Consider the following 19953-nt stretch of genomic DNA (forward strand, 5'->3'; position numbering starts at 1 on the left):
ATTGAAGAATGAGTGGATGAAGGATTTAGTAGGTGCATGACTGACTGTATGAGGGAATGATTAAATGTGTCTCACTGAGTGCATGGGTTAGTGACTAAACTGTCTTAATTTGTGCATCATTATTTCTGTAGTTCTGTAAACTGCTGCATGTGTTGATCAGTAGCTATATGAGTAACTATATGGGTTATTGATTGGTTGCCCAAATATTTGTATGGGAGAGTGAGTGTGTGTGTGGGGGTGGCTGGGAGATGTGTGACTCTGTGCATAGATGTGTGAGCAGTTGAGTCACTAGATGTATGGGTTCAAAGTGCATGTTGAAACAGCTGTATGGGCGGTTGACTGTCTGCATGAGTGTATTGGTGAGTGATTGGATTTCTCAGTGCTACATGTCAAAGTAAGTACATATGTAAAACACAGTACATGTAAGAGTTGACATATATAAATAACTGTGCATAAGAGCCAGTGAATGTGTGAGTGGCTGTATGGATCATTGTGAACTTGTATCAGGGATTGTATAAGAGAGTAAATATGTGTTAGTATATGTTTGATTAAGTAAGGTGTGTATAACTGTATAGTTGAGGAAATGGAGGTGTGATTGATTCTTTGCATGACTGACTAGGTGTGTGAGTAACTCCATGGATGAGTGACAGTCTGTGAGAGTCTGTTTACACTGATTGTATCTAAGGTTATATTAGAGTCTGAAGAGGTTGATCGTATTATCACATGAATGATATCATCAGTGATGTGATCAGTAATGTCAAATGAGATGTTATCAGTGATTTTATCAGTGATGTCATTTGAGATGTCATCAGTGATGTCATCAGTGATGTCATTTGAGATGTCATCAGTGATGTCATTTGAGATGTCATCAGTGATGTCATCAGTGATGTCACTGACAATGTCACGAATGATGTAGTATGTGACATCATCAGCAGTGGGTTGCGGGTGCGCGATATATAGTTATTGCATCTAACTATATATGCGAAATTCTATGGTTTTGTGCGAGTAAATTAAGGTTTTGTAAATGCTAATCCCTAACTATATATGGGCTAAAACCTATGGTTTTTTCAGTGAATTTCAATGGTTTTTTAATAGCAAATATCAAAAGCTGTCAAATGTCAAGTACATGATAGGTAAAAACATTTTCGTGTTTATGCACGCTGATGTGCTTTGGACGCTGCCCCCCCCCCTCTTTTCTCTTAGTAGTACTCTCTCTTTGCAGATAGTGAAGGGTAGTTAACGCAGGCCTTTGCCCCCGTTGTAATCCGTCATGCCTGCTTGTCTCTCCATTTGATTGATTGTTATCCAAGCATTTACTGTTTTAGAATTGATTCTCTTTGGTTCATTCTCTATTTACAAACAAGCACAGAGTCGCAATACTCTGTTTAGTCTTTGCAGATAGTGAAAAATCGTGTAAAAAAACAAAAGTAATCGAGCAAAATCAGTAGGCCAATAATGGGATCTCTTTTTGACCTCGCTAAAATAGAAACATTAGGAACAACCCTTCATGAGAAATACGAAACTAGTGAGATGAACTGAGCTCCACACCATGATGGCTGCAAGACAGCTCGGCTCCGCCACCCACCCCGCCCAAAATAACGATAAACTCTATGCAAATATTATAAATATATACAACACACCAGCAAAGTAACAGGGTAAAACATGTTATTAAATCACTATTTACATAACTATTTTATACTTTTTGTTGCCTGATCCGGCTAGCTCAATCGATCGAGCATGAAACTCATGCACTCTGATAGCAAGCGTTGCTGCTGATGCTATGCAGACAAAAACTGGTTTTCAGTTTGTACATTCTTCAAGATTTTTCCATCCAAGGCTGGTTGAGAGTTTGTAGAACGATGGCTTCAGATTTTCAACATACGGTGTGGTGGCGCGGACTGGGAGGGGGCGCTTGGCTCCTGCCCCCTCCCCAAGTCGTGTTGCCCTGGTGTGGCCTAAGATCGCCCCTGACATAGGCGGCCGGCTCCCGGGGTCCGGCGGAACTTTTTGCCTTTTGATGACTCTTCCATTCTGGACCTTGTCCCACAATCCGTTTGACCTGAAGACACGCTGTAGTGGGGCGCCCCTTTACCGTTTCAGTTGCCATTCCGCCCGCTTTTGCTACACTGTGCCTCTTCCGCCATTCAGCTGTTTACCGCCCGCTCATGCGACTACAGCGTCTCGCTCACCATGTAGTTGAGTTGCTCCCGCTCTTGCGATGCAGCGATAGGCGGCTGCCACAGGACTCTCAAAATGGCGGCCGGCTCTTCAGATTTGGGCGTGGTCCACTAAAATGGCCCTGGGACACCTTGGAACTCGGACGCTTGTCTGCTAGGGCTTGGGCCCCATTCTCGAAAGCGTCCCCTGAGCCTTGAAGATTCTACAAAAGTCTTGGGGGCCCCCGACTCCCGCAGGCTTCTGGTGGGGAGCGGCTGCCATGATTGCTCGTAGAATGGCCACGACTGAGCTAGGAGATGGTGGTGCTCTCATGCTGATGCCAGCTTCAGTCTGAAACATCCAGAAACACTGTAGACTACCAAATCGATCAGTTCCGGTAGCGCCCCAACGTGACCCGGTAGAGAAGAACTTGCCCTCCCCTCTTTGACTGATGGTTCTTGTTGCCTGTCCCTTCTGTTGTCATTTAACAGAACTTTTTAGACTGCTGAAAGGGGTTGTGTTCCGACCGCTGGTTGGTGGAGACATTTTGACTATATTCTGGACCTACGTTGTCGCATAATGCGTTATATGACACGCCGCGTTAGCGCACCCGGAAGTGCTCCGGTGCGCGAAGCGCAGCTTCCCGGAAGCGATCCGGGGCGCGGCGCGAAGCGCGTAACGTAAGCATAACAGGTCGTGTGACTTGTTAATAAAACTTTTCATTGGTTCATTTTACTTTTGTTATTCTAATGATGAAAGGCTTGGTCATATGACCTAAAAATTACGCTTTTTATTGCTTTCGAACATTATTTTTTCTTAAACATATATGTTATAATGTTCCAGGCTAATGTACTTTCCCGGAAAATTTACAACTGTCCTGCAAGTAAAATATATTCCTTTTTCTAGAAAAAGGGCGTTTCTTCGTCCCATGACGGAGCCGTTGAGCAAAAGAGGCTCGGCCTGCTGTCTTAGTCGCCGATACGCCTGAATATCAGATTCTTATCGATCACTTTATGTTGCAGGAGTAGAAAACACAACAGCCCTTGACCATTTATCTTTACTGCGTTCCTGCGTATTATACCTTTTATCCGTCATGTAATTGGACTGCTTTATTTCACTTGCCTTTTACTGATTCGAAAACAGTGACTAAAATTAAAAACTTTACCAATGTAAATACTACTACCATGTTTTGTTTTAAAAACCTTTATTGTGAAAATGTCAGTATACAAATACGGGCCTATAACCACGTGGGCCGGCCCCGGAGCAAACTGGAATCGTATATGATGAGGAGACATTTACACTGTAGAGGAACGTAACGAGCGGGCCATTAGGTTGCAAGAACTAAGGTGTCTAACAGTTGCGGAATCGGTGGACGTACATTTTGTAATTAAAATACGACAGGGCCACTTACAATAAAATTATCTAGATATACATTTGCGGGCAAGTACCATGGGTGACGTTAATTCGAACTTTCAATAGTACAGTAATCAATAACACATCAGAACTTAATATCAATAGGGATGTCGAAATATTCAATCAATTCTCGTCCCCGCCGCCATGTGCTTCAAAACTGCATACGTATCTCGTGATATCAAGGTTGTGCAACCAGTACACAAGGAGTTACGAGTCCCATTTATACCGGCGCCATTTTGGGCGAGGCCGGGTAGGTCCAGGATATAGTCAAAATGTCTCCACCAACCAGCGGTCGGACCAGAACCCCTTTCGGCAGTCAAAAAAGGTTCAGTTAAATGACAACAGAAGAGATAGGCAACAAGAACCATCAGTCAAAAGAGGGAAGGGCAAGATCTGAAGCCATTGTTCTACAAACTCTCAACCAGCCTTGGATGGAAAAATCCTGAAGAATGTACAAACTGAAAACCAGTTTTTGTCTGTATAGCATCAGCAGCAACGCTTGAGTCAGCTTTGTGTGAAGCCGCCATTTTGATTCAATCAATAGCGTCCCCCTGCACACATTCAGGGACCTGGTCGTGTCTTCAGGTCAAACGGATTGTGGGACAAGATGCAGAAAGGAAAAGGAAAAAAGTTCCGCCGGACCCCGGGAGCCGGCCGCCTATGTCATGGGCGATCTTTGGCCACACCAGGGTAATAGTGAAGCTGCAGCAGGTGCAAATAAGCTTCAGACAGTGTTACAAGCGCTGCTCAGAACTCTCAACTATGACACCACCTCGGTGCCATCCGGATCTTGGCGCTTTGTGCTGGTTCCGGCCTATTCACACATCGGTCCGCTACTGACACCACCTCACAGGCCAACGGGGCACCCCACGCCGACTTTCGGCGCAGCATTGTAGGATGGCCACACCAGTGCGGCAACTTGCTGGACACCACCTCGGTGCCATCCAGATCTCGGCGTGTTGTGCTGCCTTCGGCCTACTGTAGCCGCAAGTGCGGACGCAACTAAGCTGGATAGCGAGTGAAACACCAAGTGGCGCCCCACTGCAGCCGAGGAGCCTCCATCTTGGGGGCGACGCACACCACCTCTGTGCCATCCAGATCTCGGCGCGTTGTGCTGCCTTCGGCCTACTGTAGCCGCAAGTGCGGACGCAACTCAGCTGGATAGCGAGTGAAACACCAAGGGGCGCCCCACTGCAGCCGAGGAGCCTCCATCTTGGGGGCAACGCACAGCATCACATTGCTTTCCAATGCAGTCAGATCCTCAAACAGCCCCCACTGACTGACGCGACCTCACAGGCCAACGGGGCGCCCCACGCCGACTTTCGGCGCAGCATTGTAGGATGGCCACACCAGTGCGGCAACTTGCTGGACACCACCTCGGTGCCATCCGGATCTTGGCGCGTTGTGCTGCCTTCGGCCTATTCGCACATCGGTCCGCTACTGACGCCGCCTCACGTGCCAACGGATTTTCTACGCTTTTTATAGCCCTATGCCGCATAACAGGTCATGTGACTTGTTTATAAAACTTTTCATTGGTTCATTTTACTTTTGGTTTCCTAATGATGGAAGGCTTGATCATATGACCTAAAAATAACACTTTTCATTGGATTAAAACTTTTTTTTCCCAAACGATGAAAGCCCCACCTTGTTTCTGGATGATTCAGACTGAAGCTGGCGTCAGCATGAGAGCACCACCATCTCGTGGCTCCGTCGTGGTCATTCCGCGAGCAATCATGGCAGCCGCTCCCCACAGGAGTCGGGGGGCCCCCAAGACTTTTGTAGAATCTTCAAGGCTCAGGGGACGCTTTCGAGAATGGGGTCCAAGACCTAGCAGACAAGCGTCCGAGTTCCAAGGTGTCCCAGGGCCATTTTAGTGGACCAGGCCCAAATCCGAAGAGCCGTCCGCCATTTTAAGAGTCCTGTGGCAGCCGCCTATCGCTGCACCGCAAGAGTGGGCGCAACTCAACTACATGGTGAGCGAGACGCTGTAGCCGCAAGAGCGGGCGATAAACAGCTGAATGGCGGATGAGGCACAGTGTAGCAAAAGCGGGCTGAATGGCAACTGAAACGGTAAAGGGGCGCCCCACTACAGCAGACGAGCCTCCACCTGGGGAGGCCCGTTCACGCCGCCTCCAACCCCCCCCCCCCCCGAGGCGCCCCACGCCGTTTTTCGGAGCAGCATTGTAGGATACCAAAACCAGTGCGGCAACTTACTGGACATCACCTGGGTGCCATCCACATCTCAGCGCGTTCTGCTGCCTTGGGACTATTCGCACAACAGACCGCTACTGACGAGGCCTCCCCCCGCACCCCACGGGACGCCCCACGCCGTTTTTCGGAGCTGCATTGTAGGATACCAAAAACCAGTGCGGCACAAAGGTAACATCACCTGGGTGCCGTCCAGAACTCAGCACGTTGTGCTGCCTTGGGACTATTCGCACAAAACACAGCTACTGACCATTGTTGCTTCTTTTTTCAAAAAAATGTTTAAATGTATTTACTGTTTTTGTTGCGTTGTATATATTTATAAGTTATTAAATTGTTATAATCCTACTACTCTGTTGGAGTGCTATATATTTTTAATGTGACACATAATTGTGAAGACTTTGATGTACAAAAAGGCATCCCTGGAATCTTACGCTTCAGGCTAGGTCCCACACACCCTTACAGTGAGAATCCCCTCCCCAATCACAATACAGGATCGTTATCAGATAGTAGGAACGCGTGTGGTGTGACGGATCTCATGAGATGGCGACCTTGATCTACTGTAACTCCTTTGAACAGGGGTGATTCTTTACAGTTGAGGCCATAAACTGCATTTGCAGGGCTACGTGATAGCCTGGGACCGGCCTGGACAATCAGACACAAAGGAAGAGGAATATCAGAGGGTGCGGTAGTGAATAGGGTGAAAGGGTGGTGTCGGGCGGGCACAGGGTGTGATTCTCAGGGAAGAGCAGCGCAGATGGGGGGAGGTTTATGGCCCATGCATGAGAGAGAGAGCGGGGGTGACCAGTGCGTGGGGAAGATGCTTGCGAGGGTGGGGAGCCATGCTGAGGATCGGCGGCGTGCAGAGAGTGGGTCTGGTCAAGGCATCTAAAATGGCTGCCGTGCACGACAAAAGTGTGGTATTGGAAAAAAAGCAAGATGGCGCACACAATGTTTATCAATACGGATTAATTTATAACAATTATTTTTTACAATATATTTACTCGCAGTGTCAAAATGGCGATCAACACTTCCTAATTTCCTTCAAATCGAACGTTAACAGAAGTCAAGCGGCAAAAAAAAAAAAAAAATGCTCATGCGCAACCGCTGGAAGACAAGTATCAACATATATGAGCCTCCTCCACCACCCTCAGAAAACATAGGGGGTCATGATACTTCTCCCATACCCCCTTATACCCAATACTCACATTGCTTTTCCTCCATCTAGTAATTTAATTAAATCGAAACACAAAATGGCGAATTCACGTTTCGCTACCAGTTTGCGACCCGGTTCGCGAACCGAGAAGCGCTTCTACCGCGAAAAATCAAATTTTTATTATTTGCCCCACGGGACCCTTTAATAACCCCAACATCATTCCTAGGGGGTCAAGAGGGGTCTACCTTGCCCCCTTTCATTAAATTCCCCCTTCGTTTTTCTCCTCCTCTTGTCTCTCGATCCTACCGAGAGACAAGATGGCGGCCACACCAGACTGTTTAGAATGTTGACAGACACCGGAGAGCCAATCAGCTTCGCTATGCAAAGCTCCGTTACGCGAAAAGTACGCGATCTGGAGCGCTATCTGGGACGCTGTCACAGATATATCTGTTTTTTTAAACGTTAATTTCTCAAAATCCACTGGAGCACATATATTGAGACCCAGCAAAGGCACATCGGGCTAACAGTCCCTATAATTTTGCCAAGTTTCTTGTAAATCCATTCAGCCGTTCGAGCTAAAAGTGAGGCCAAAGGCCCTATGGAAAAATGAATGGGAAAAACGCGTTTTGGGACCCCCCTTTTTTCTCGCCCCCCCCCTTGACGGAACTCCCCCTAAATTTTCAGGGGCTGCTCAGAAACAAAATGTTCCATTTTCCTGAAAATTTCAGCCGATTCCGTCCACAAACGCCAAAGTTATTAGACATAGAATTTTCAAAAGTTCCATAGAGAAAAAATCCTAACTATATATACCTACTGGCGACCGCCAGTAGGTAATATATATATATATATATATATATATATATATATATATATATATATATATATATATATATATATATATATATATATATATATATATATATATATAATATACCACGTTATGCCCCTGCACATTGAATGCTGGTGGCGGTACTGGGGACTCGAGGGGGGTCCTGTTGTTCAGAGGCTCGGCGGAGTGTATCATCGAGCCTGCTAGCTTACAGGGGTACCGCCACAGTGAATCATCACCCATCCCCGCAACTTTCTTTTGGAGGTAGATACTCTACATATATATACGTATATAAACATATATATAATCTGCATATCTATATAAATACAAATATAAATGCATGCATACATATACATATGCATGTTATATACATGGAAGTTTGAAAATCACTAATAAAAGCAAAGCTAAAATGCCACCTAATTACAAACAGAATTGCTTTAACTTAAACGAAGGCGAGACCTATTGCATTTTCAATGCTTGTTTACTTTGGTTCCCTCAAAAGGGCATTCAGCTGTGTCACACATTTGCCATAAATTCTGAATGTTAGCACTCATTAGATCACTGTAGTAAAGCTACTGCTCACCAGGGAAGTCTGCTGCTGGTATTCAAAGTGCATGTTTCTGTGTGTATGTTAGAATTATTTAATGAAATAGAAGAGGACTTGAGAAGTCAAAATGTTCCCTAATTTTTCTCTCTGCAGCACTAATCATAATTTGTATGGCAAAATGAAGCCCCTTATTTTGTTCCTTTGCAAATTAAATGTTTTAAGCGTTACCACTTTATTGCAATCAAGATTGCTTTAGGTGTTCCATACTTTTGTTATAAGTAAGACTGTTAGCGCTTTAGTTCTCTATAACACTCTGGGACATTCGGTCATTGGGCTATACTTGGCTACATCTGGGTGATATTTGTGCTACATTGGGCTCTTTTTTATCTCTGGCGCCCATCTTGGGAGACTTATTTGTTATGTTTCCTAATTTCCTCATTTACTACAGTCTCCTCAGTAGGAAATACTTTCAGTGTTTTACTTTGGTTCCATCAAGAAGGTATTCAGATGTGTCACACATTTGCCATAAATTCTGAATGTTAGCACTCTAATTGCTCATTAGATCACTGTAGTAAAGCTACTGCTCACCAGGAAAGTATGCTGCTGGTATTGAAAGTACATGTTTCAGTCTGCATGTAAGAATTTTTCATGAAATAGTACAGGATTTGAAAAGTCAAAATGTGCCTTAATTTTGCTTTCCGCAGCACTATTCATAATTTCTATGGCAAAATGAAGCCCCTCATTTTGTTACTTTGCAAATTAAATGTTTTAAGTGTTACCACTTTATTCCAATCAAGATGGCTTCAGGTGTTCCATACTTTTGTCATAAGTAAGACTGTTAGCGCTCTTGTAGTTCTTTAGAACACTCTGGGACACTCTGTCATTGGGCTAATCTTGGGCTACATCTGGGTGATATTTGTGCTACATTTGGGCTCTTTTGTCTCTGGCGGCCATCTTGGGAGACTTATTTGTTATGTTTCCTAATTTCCTCATTTACTACAGTCTCCTCAGTAGGAAATACTTTCAGTGTTTTACTTTGGTTCCATCAAGAAGGCATTCAGATGTTTCACACATTTGCCATAAATTCTGAATGTTAGCACTCTAGTTGATCATTAGATCACTGCAGTAAAGCTACTGCTCACCAGGGAAGTCTGCTTCTGGTTTTGAAAGTACATGTTTCAGTCTGCATTTCAGGATTTTTTTAAATGAAATAGTAGAGGATTTGAGAAGTCACTCAAAATGTGCCCTCATTCGTCTTTCTGCAGCACTAATCATACTTGCTATGGCAAAATAAACGCCCTTAGTTTGTTCCTTTTTAAATTAAATGTTTTAAGAGTTACCACTTTATTCCAATCAAGATGACTTCAGGTGTGCTATACTTTTGTAATAAGTAAGGGTGTTAGCACTCTAGTTGTTCTTTAGAACACTCTGGGAAGCTGCAGTAGAACACAAAGGAATAAACTGACAGTCTCAGACCTTGTTGGATGTACATGTTTTACTGAGAATGTCAGAATTCATTCTCACATTACTGAGAAAGATAATGTGAATTTACAGAAAATATGCTCTCAGTTTAGCTTATAGATCACCTTCCAAACCTGTGGGAATAGCATGAGAAAATAGTTTTCTCTCAAATATGATTCATGATAGCCCAGGAGAAGACATTTTCACATGGTAAAATCACCTTAGAACACACCACAATTCCTAAAATGAGTATGGTTCCATCAACAAATGATTTATAATGTAATTAAAGTCTTAAAACCTTCTAGTAACTGCAATGCTTTTTAATGAGGTGCTATCATGCATATTGGTCCCAAGATCGCTGCCAACACTTCTTGGATGAAGTGCTGACAGCCAATCAGATCTCACGATGAGATGTGTCGTTAGGCTCCGCTCAGATATATATGTATTTTTTTCCTTTAATATCTAAAAAACGACTGAACAGATTTACACCATTTAACCAAAAGGCACGCGTGTGAACCAAGGACTACCTCTTTGCCACATTTGGCGTAATTCCGTTCAGCAGTTCAGGCTGTAGCTGCGAATAAAGGTTCCTATGGAAAATTGCATGGGGAAAACACATTTTGGGACCCCCCTTTTTTCATGGCTCCCGCTTGACGAATCACCCCTAAACTTTCAAGGTAGGAGCGGACCGGGGCTGGCCATTAGTTTTGAAAATGTTGCGAAGATTCGTCAACCGGCGCCAAAGTTATTCTAAATAGAATGTTGCTATAACTACCTACTGGCGGTCGCCAGTAGGTAGTTATAGCAACATTCTATTATATGTGTCCTCTAATAAAATACTGCAGTGTGTGCACACTCACTTGAGGGATGTAGGTTTGTTTGACTTGACGCGCTCATTTCCACTTGTCCTCAACTAAGTGAGGTACACTTGTCAGTTCTTCGTTTATCTTAGAAGGTTTCATCTATCTACCTTTTGGAGCTTAGGGGATCTACCAGATGTTAAGCAAGTAAGTTGGGGGGCTAACAGGACAATAGGAAGGGCACAAACGTGGACTTTGAAAGTGCCCACACTTCACTTTGTGCATAGATACTACCTTCTAGGGCACTGTCCCACAGAAGATTTACTCACACTGAAACCTCAGTCTGAGTAAACCCATTTACAACTTCAGTGCACATTTTTGTGAATTGCAAACATTTGTTTACATTCATATCTTAACCAATGGGCGAGTGTCAAATTTAATCATCCAAATAGCTTGCAAATGAGGCCCATGTTGAGTGGAATCTCATACAGCAGCTGTGTAACAATAGGGCTGGCTTTCTAGGATGGCTTTCTAATGCAATGTAATTGAGAAAAATCAACAGAAATTACATTATGTTAAGCTAATAATAAATGGCACTATTCATTTAAAAGGTGTTCTGTAATTGCACATAATTGTTTTTTATACCCTGTATTTTGACTACAAAAAGCTGTCAGTTAATGCACTGTACCTTAACATCTTATGTATGTTTATGTTTTACAGATAAGCAGAGGTACAAATGTCTGCCACAACACTAAAGCGTGGTCTGTTATGTACTTCACTGTAAGGAGTCATACGATGAGCTCTTTTGGAGACAGGTACGTTTGAATTGTATTTCCTATGATGTAATTAGTTTTCCTTAGTTTGATTGAAAAATGTAATAGCTAGTGTGAAGGAAAATTTGAATTCTATTAAGGACAAAGAGGCAAGCAGTATGCACTTATTTCTTCATTTTATTAACTCGACAGCCAATCCAAAATAACATTATATCCACTTGGAGAACTACTTGTCCTGCGAGTCTATAGAAAAAAATAGCATATTTCCCGTATCCAGTCAAGCCATAACAGATGTCATATCACACTCCTTAAGGAGCAGCCCTTCTTCTTTCTTCGTATGATTCATATGATTTTTTTGTTTCAAATGTATTTTATTGGATTTTCCAGCAGGCATAAACAAAGACATCGCAGCATATTGAAAAGGCAAGAGGCATATACAGCGGACAGGACAGACAAGCATGTCTTCCCTAAAATTGATTGATAGATGTAGACATATATGCCTAACTCGCAGTGAGACATCTTGGAAGCAAATGACTTGCGGTGTGATAAAATGACATAAGAAAGACAACAACAACCCCCATCCCACCCCCCTCCGAGCCCCCACCCCCGCCCGACCAGTGTGCCTTGTAGTGCCAGAAGGTCCGTCAACAGGCCAGCAAAGCGCAGAGCCCCCATTTGGGAAGTCATTGAGCGTCACTAGTGACATCAGTAAGACGCAAAATCTTAAGGTATTTGGGGCATGTGATTTCATTAAATTCCTTGGACAGAAGGGTCACTAGTGGAAGCCACGTTTTTTGAAAGGCATCGGTGGCCCCGGTGAGTGTTGCCTGTATGCGTTCCATCCCAAGTGTAAACCAAAGTTTATGGAGCCACCCAGTGTGTGTAGGGCTGGTTGTGGAACCCCATAGAGATAGTATATGTTGCGTGGCTGCTTGCATGGCGATTCCCATCTGTCCGCCCCTCAATGATTTCATGGGGAAGGTTAGAGCATTGGGGAGGCCCAATAGAGCGTATGCAGGGAATCTCGGGATTTCAGTTTTAAAGGTGGAATCAATATCGTCCAGGACCATCTTCCAGTAATCTCCGAGTATCGGACAATCCCATAAGAGGTGGGTTAGAGTGCCCTTTTCCCCACAACCCCTCCAGCAAAGCTCACTACGCGCCGGGTTCCCCTTGTGTAGGCCAACTGGGGTGAGGTGCCAGTACATAGCCAATTTCACTGCGGCCTCCCTCGCTTTTGTGTTGCGTGTCGTGCGTGTAGCCCTATAGTAAATGTAACCCCATTCTTTCTATGACAAGGCTCTTCCCAATTCAGCCTCCCAACGTTTCTGACTTGGTGTTTTCTCCGAAGTGTGTGGTGGTGTGAGCATTTTATAGAGTTCCGAGACAAGGACCCCAGGATCTTTGCGACTCCCTTAATACCTACTTTCTAGATAAAATCTCTAATATCAAAGCAAACATCCCTCCTCCCCCCCTACTTTTGTCGACCCCCAGTGTCCGTTAGGCGAGGCTCGCCTCGTATCCCTCCCCCCTTTGACAGAGGAGGCCTTTCTTACCCTCCTCTCGACGGTCAAATCAGGTTCACCCCTGGATCCCTGTCCCCCTCACATCCTCAGACATATCTACTCCACCTGTGTGCAGCCCCCTCCCAAACTTCTCAACAGCTCACTGTCTCAGGGCATTGTTATCCAACCCCTAAAAACAGCCACCATCTTGCCCATCCTCAAGAAACCTGGAGCCGACCCATGCCCCTGTCAACTACCGCCCTATTTCATTATTGCCCTTCCTAGGGAAGGTACTAGAGCGCCATGTCACCCGTACGCTTAGCACCTTTGTGGAGGAGAGCGGGGTTTTAACCCCCCGGCAGGCGGGGTTCCGCCCGCACACTCCACGGAGTCAGTGGTGCTATCGGTCCTTGACAACCTCAGAGAGGGTATGGACACCAACCATCCCCAGGCCCTGGTCCTCCTCGATCTCTCCGCCGCCTTTGACACGGTTGATCATTCCATCTTACTTTCTCGTGTCAGGGCGGCGGGGATCGGAGGTTCGGCCCTGGTGTGGCTGTCCTCCTTCCTGAGGGACCGCATCCAGGCAGTACGCCTGGGCGACTTCTCGGCGGACTTCTGGAAAGTCCCATGCGGGGTCCCCCAGGGTTCCTCCCTTTCTCCCCTTTTATTTAATTTGTACATCGCCCCTCTTATTTTCGCCCTCCACCAAATGGAAGTCACCGTTCTTAACTATGCCGATGATCTGCAGCTTATTTTCACCCTGTCCCCATCCCCAGAGTCCATGGTGAATTTTCAGTCCACCATGATCTTCATCCGGGACTGGATGAATTACAACCACCTAAAGTTAATTCCAGATAAGATCGAGTTGATTCTGACAGGTGGTTGCTCCAGTCCCTGGACCTCTCTCTTCTGGCCCCCCTCACAAGTTCCCCCTCCATCCCCTTCCTCCTCCATAAAAACGTTAGGGATCAAACTGAATTACCAACTCACCCTGCACACCCAGGTCAGTTTGGTGGTGTCATCTTCTTTCCTTTCACTTTGCACCATCTGCAAAGTTTCCCGTTTTTTTTCGTTCTCTGCCCTTAAACTCATCGTCCTAGCGATGGTGGTCTCCCGCTTGGACTATGGAAATGCCCTATATTGCGGTATGCCCGCCTATAGCATGCGACGTTTACAGCTGGCTCAAAACCAGGCGGCCCGCCTGGTCTACAACTTGGCCAAATTCCATCATGCTACGCCTCTCCCAAAGTCCCTACACTGGCTCCCTATTCGAGAACGAGTCCAGTTTAAGAGGGGATGTATCATTTTTCAAGCCCAGGCTGGCACAGCTCCCGCCTTTATCTCTGCGGAAATCAAGGCATATGCCCCCGCCAGGGAACTTCGCTCATCTTCCCAACACCTGTTGGCAGTCCCACGCTTCAGACGTAAAAAGTGGGGGGGCACGAAATTCTCCACACTTGCCCCCGCCTTTTGGAATTTTCTGCCTGTCCACCTCAGATCTTCCACTCAATACTCCCACTTCCGAAAGGCCCTAAAAACCTTTCTTTTTTCATAAGCCTTCCCTTCATAATCCACCCCTCCTCATCTTCTCCGACTTCCATACCCTCTAGGGCTCAGTACCTCATAGCGCCATGAAACCGCCAGGTGTACGCGCGCTCAATAAATGTTTTAAACTCAAACTCAAACAAGGTGTCTATCTGAGTCTTTAGTAAGTAACCATTTTTCAAAGGTCGACATGGGGCGACCCACCAGTGCTGCGGTGTCCGGGGCAGTGAGCCAATGTCTTAGTTGAAAATATTGGAATAGGTGAGAGTTCTGTATGTCGTACCCCTGCTTAATATCTGTGAAGGGAAGAAATCCCGGTGGATCAAAAAGGTCGCCTGCAGCACGATATGCCGCGCCGCACCATTGGAGGAATGCGCCTGCACTATTGCCCGGAGGGAAATCTGGATTGTCCAATATGAGGGTGAAGGGGGAGGGAAAGGTTGTTAACCCGTGTTTGAGCGCCACCCTATCCCATATTTGTAAGGTCGTGCGTGTGATAGGAGATCGCAACATGTATCTTGGCCGGTTCTGCCGGGCGAGGAATGGAATCCTCCAAAGCGGCATCTGAGCCATAGCCCTGTCTTGGAAGAGCCATCTTTTCTCCGACTCAGGTCTGTACCATTCTACTAAGTAACGGAGTTGAGACGCCTGGAAGTAGCGCATCAGATTGGGGACGCCCAGGCCTCCTTCATCCATGCTCCTGTAAGCCAGTTGTTTGTGGACACGTGCCCGTTTTCCCTCCCAAACAAAGTTAAGCAGGGTGTCCTGTAGGTCTTTCAAAGTGCCAGCGGGGGGCGTAACCGGGATGGTCTGGAAGAGATATAGGATACGGGGTAGTATAGACATTTTCACTGCCGCCACTCTCCCCAGCAAGGAGAGGGGCTGTTTAGACCACCGTGCCAGATCCGTCCGGATCTGGGTGGTGAGAATCTTATAGTTAGTCGATACCGTTAAGTCCGTAGAAGAGGTGAGGGTAATTCCCAAGTACGGTACCTGGGTAGCCAGCTGGAGACCACTCCTGTGACCAATGGCATGGGCACTCGGGCATGCATTTTTGCCCAACGGCAGTATCAAGGATTTGTCTATATTAATTCGGAACCCCGAAACGGATCAGAATGTGGCGAGTTCCTCCATAAAGGCTGGTATGGAGCTGTTAGGCTGGTCCAGGGCAACTATAACGTCATCTGCATATAAACTGATGGTATGAGGTTCATGACCTGAGTTAATGCCTGAAATTCTTAGGTTATCTCGGACCTTCTGCGCCAACGGTTCGATATACATGGCAAACAGAAGGGGGGAGAAGGGACAACCCTGTCTGGTGCCGCGTTGAATTTCAAACGGATCCGAGCGCAAGCTTTCCAGGCGGACCCTAGCTTGCGGATGGTGGTAACAGCTTGCGATACGAGCGCAACAGCGGTCACCTAGGCCAAAGCGACGCAAGACCTGCTGCAGGTAAGTCCAATTCACGCGATCGAACGCCTTCTCCGCGTCCACAGCAAGTAGTGCGGAGTCCGAGGCCTGGAAGTGCGACTTGTCAATGAGGTGGAGCACCCTTTTGGTGTTATCGCTACATTGCCTGTTAGGTACAAAGCCTGACTGGTCGGGTTCTAAAAGTCCAGGAAGGCAGGGGCCAAGGCGCGCGGCGAGAATGCCCGTAAAAAGCTTTAAGTCAAGGTTCAATAATGAGATAAGGCGAAAAGCGGAGCAGTGTGTAGGTTTCTTACCGGGTTTCGGAAGCACCACCACCTCTGCGGCCAGCATGTCCGGAGGAATGGCGCCGAGTCCTTCGAAAAAATTAAGAAGGCGGGTGAGCACTGGAGCCAACTGTCTGCCAAAAGTTTTATAATAACCCGCCGAAAACCCATCAGGCCCCGGGGATTTGAGCGGGCGTAGCCGGGATATAGCTGCCTTCATCTTGGCGAATAGGGGCATCTAGGGCTTCCGCGCTATCTTTGGAGATTTCAGTGAGACGTGCCGTGGCCAAGTAGGCCTCAATGTCTCCAGAGGGAGTCCCCTCCTCCCCATACATCGAGGCATAATAGGAACGGAATGCCTCTGCTATCTGGGTATCGTCAGCAAGTACCGCCCCATTGGCGGCTATGACGCCGTTGATCTTCGTTCGCTGGGCCTTGGCATTCAGAGCACTGGCAAGTAGCCGACCTGTTCTATTGCCTCCGACATAATAGGTATGTCGAAGACGGAGAGCCGCGAATTCCGCCCTGTCTGTATCAAGGCTGGCAAGCTGAGCTCTTGCTGCCTTTAGCTGCTTCCAAATGCGTGGGGCGCAAGTGCAGCTATGGACTTGCTCCAGCTCCGCTACACGGGCTGTGAGATCGTCCCTTTTACTTTTGCGGTCTTTGGCTTCAGCTGCTGCTATGGCAATAAGTTCACCTCGAGTGACTGACTTCAGGGCGCCCCAGAGAGCTGTAATAGATATTCCAGGCGTGTCGTTGATAGCCAGATAGTCAGTTATGTGCTCACTAATTCGTCTAGTGACATCTGGTCTTTGCAATAGAGTTTCACGTAGGCGCCACGGGCCCCTAGGCCGGTGGGCCGTGCGAAGTGTAAGTGACAGTTCCACTGCATCATGGTCAGAGATGGCCGCCGGCACTATGGTGACTTCCTCAAGGTTGTTAAGTAAATCAGAAGAACCTACGAAGTGATCGAGTCTGGCATATGTGTGGTGCACGTGCGAGTAAAACGTGAATTGCGATGTGTTCGGGTGTTTGGCCCTCCAGAAGTCTACCAAGCCCCTATCATTCAGCCATTCACGACTATTGGGCGAGAGGGCACCAGTCCCGCCGTAGCGGTGTCCAGATCTGTCGGCCTGCGCATCCATGACGATGTTGAAGTCTCCACCCAAAAGTAGGGATGCATGTGGGGTCTGAAGCGCCTCTGAGATCGCGCCTTTTAAGAAGGCCTCCTGTCCTGTGTTTGGGGCATAAAGAGAGCCTATCGTAAGGTGTGTGTCACCCAACTGAAATGTATGTACCAAGAGGCGACCCTTGATCTCACCCACCCTATTCCCTACCTTTCCCTGGAAGCTGCTTGATATTAAAATCGCAACCCCAGCTGTTTTTGTTGGGAGAGAGGAAAAGAGCTGTTGTGGGAAGGCGCGGAAGCGCATTCTATGCCAGTCTTTCTGCAACAGGTGTGTCTCTTGTAGCAGGCAAATATCTGCCCCTGAATGTTCTAAGTAGGAAATAATGGCCCGACGTTTAATGGGGTTATTCAGCCCTTTCACGTTGCGGGTCAGTATCTTAAGGGTCACATCAGGCATGGTGCAATGGGGTACGGCTCAGCTCTAAATAGGTGTCCCACAGGGCACTCCGCAGTCGCGCAGCAAATTGCAAGGCTCGACCCTCCCGGCAACCCCACAGACCCATCATCAGACCCCTTATCAAAACTGGTGACAAACCACTGAATCGGCACAACATAGACATAGCCCCCTTATCAATGATATAATCGGACTGGCACACTGGTCCCCACCCCGGAGCCCCCCCTAGCCCAACAAGCCCCCTCACCACAACCCAAAACCACCACTGGCTGCAACTCTGCTTATGTAAGCGAAGATCATTGTGAGCGGAAGCCCTACAACCCACTCCATCCCTCAAACTCCCCCCTCCCAACCTCAACTCCCCTGAAACACATAGTCCCAGTCCTGTTAGTCCACACAGGGCCGTGGTAAAGAGTATTGAAGGGGTCATCTCCGACGGCGGCCCCTCCGGTCCCCCCACCCGACCCACCCACCGCCCGGGCAGAGCAAGTGCAATATGGAATCTCCCTTGTAGAAGTGTTTAGCATTCTGGAGAAGAAGTTTCTTTGGCCACCTCCGCTAGTGCAGTCTTGCGTTCTCGGGAGATGACAGAGGCATCCGGTTTAAGTCGGTGTGTCGGTGATCGTTTGTAATGCACAGTCTACCAGCCCCCTCTGGGCGTCCCTTGGGGGCTTCTGAACACCGGTTCAGTATCAACCTGGTCAAGGCCCAAGAGTGCACATGTGTCCTTGAGGGAGTGCAGTTGATGAAGCCGGCTATTCCATTTAAATATGATCCGAAATGGGTGGCCCCATGAGTAAGGGATCTCCTTCTGCTTTAGGAAGTCCGTCACAGGTTTGAATTCTTTCCTCTTTTGGAGAGTGATAGAAGAAAGGTCCTGGTATAGAGCGATGGGGTGGCCTTGAAATTGAAGGGGCTCGGCTCTCCGAACCTCTCGAAGGATCCTCTCTTTAAGGGGGAAATCCGGGAGGAACGCTAAAATATCCGGTGGTGGGGCCGGAGCTCGACGGGGCAATCCAACCCTATGGGCCCTATTGATTCGAATGGCAAAGTCCGCTGATTCCCCCAGGACACTCCTGAAGAGGGACTGTAGGTAGCCCGTGACATCAGCCCCCTCTTCCTTTTGAGGGACCCCCTGGACCCGTATATTACTGCGGCGGGAACGGTTCTCAAGGTCCTCCACATGGGCCTGGAGGTCCAGCTGCTGGTCAGTGAGGCGTAGGACTTCCTGTTGAAGCTGCTCGATTTCACTGCTTCTGGTCTGGTCTGCCTCCTCGATGGAAACCACGCGTTCCCCAAGGCTCTCCACATCACGACGGAGCTCTCGGACCTTCCCGGCCACCTCCTGCTTCAGGGATCGGAAGTCTTCCCTAAGTGAATTGAATAAGGTTTCCAGAAAAGACCTGGTGATGGGTATCTGGTCTTCCGTTGAGACTGGCGGTTGTTTAGCGGTTACCGGGGAGGGGGGATCTTTGTTAACTTTGGGCTGCGATTTGGCCAACATTTCCAGAAGCGTTTGGGATCCCCTCTTCCCCCTCTGCGCCGCCATGTCGTGGGCTGCCCCTGCAGAATCGGGCAGCAGGTCGCCGGGGATCCCGGGGGGCACCGCAGCACTGTAGCGTGTCACCGGGGGGGTCGCAGTGCAGGTGCAGGGTACTTCACCCCCTGCTCTACTTTTGCCCAGGCCGTAGGCCTCTTCCACTGCTCACAGGCCCACGAGGAACGTGGCAAAGTCAGTGCTTCTGTGGGTGACCACAGGTCTCAGCTAGGTGGAGTATAGCGAGGCTGAAGGCCGCGGTCCCCTGTACCCCACACAGTTCACCAATGCAATTCCCCGGTGGTCTCTCAGGCCCAAAGCGTGACTCTTTTCAGGGCTTTACTGCGTCCCCACACCGGGGGCTCGATTATGCCCCCCGAGCTGCCCAGAGCCTCCACTCTGCCCAAGTCCTCCTCACCTCTGTCTGTTGGGTATCAGGAGCAGTCTCTTGGAGCAGGCCCGGGCCGTCAGCTCAGCGATGATCGCAACTCCAGGCGGGGCTCGGCGTAGCTAGGCCGCAGGGCCGTCCCGGAGCTCAGCAGCCTCAAGTGCGCCACCCGGCGCGATCTTCAATGGCGGCAGTGCCGCGCTGTCCTCCGCTCCCAAAGCAGGGTACCCTCCAGGTCAGTCGGGGCGCACAGGGCGGCCGTCCTCCGCGCCGCGGAGATCTGGGCCGCAGTCTCCAAGCCGGGGTCTCAATTTTGTAAGCCCCGCCGGGGCCTCCTCAATCCTCGGCTGGAGTGCT

At 48.0% G+C, this 19953-nt stretch overlaps 1 protein-coding gene across 1 annotated transcript in view; it reads left to right on the forward strand.

The window, feature by feature from the left end:
• Nucleotides 1–19953, forward strand: part of CLOCK (clock circadian regulator) — a 1177342-nt gene that overhangs the window by 191768 nt on the left and 965621 nt on the right. Inside the window, exon 3 of the mRNA XM_086962635.1 lies at nucleotides 11289–11383. Within this exon, the coding sequence (XP_086818761.1) occupies nucleotides 11337–11383 (47 nt within the window). The 5' untranslated portion in view covers nucleotides 11289–11336. The remainder of the gene's footprint in view (nucleotides 1–11288; nucleotides 11384–19953) is intronic.

This window comes from Lissotriton vulgaris, chromosome 3_1 (genome assembly GCF_964263255.1).
Source record: "Lissotriton vulgaris chromosome 3_1, aLisVul1.2, whole genome shotgun sequence".
In the NCBI taxonomy this organism is placed as follows: domain Eukaryota; kingdom Metazoa; phylum Chordata; class Amphibia; order Caudata; family Salamandridae; genus Lissotriton; species Lissotriton vulgaris.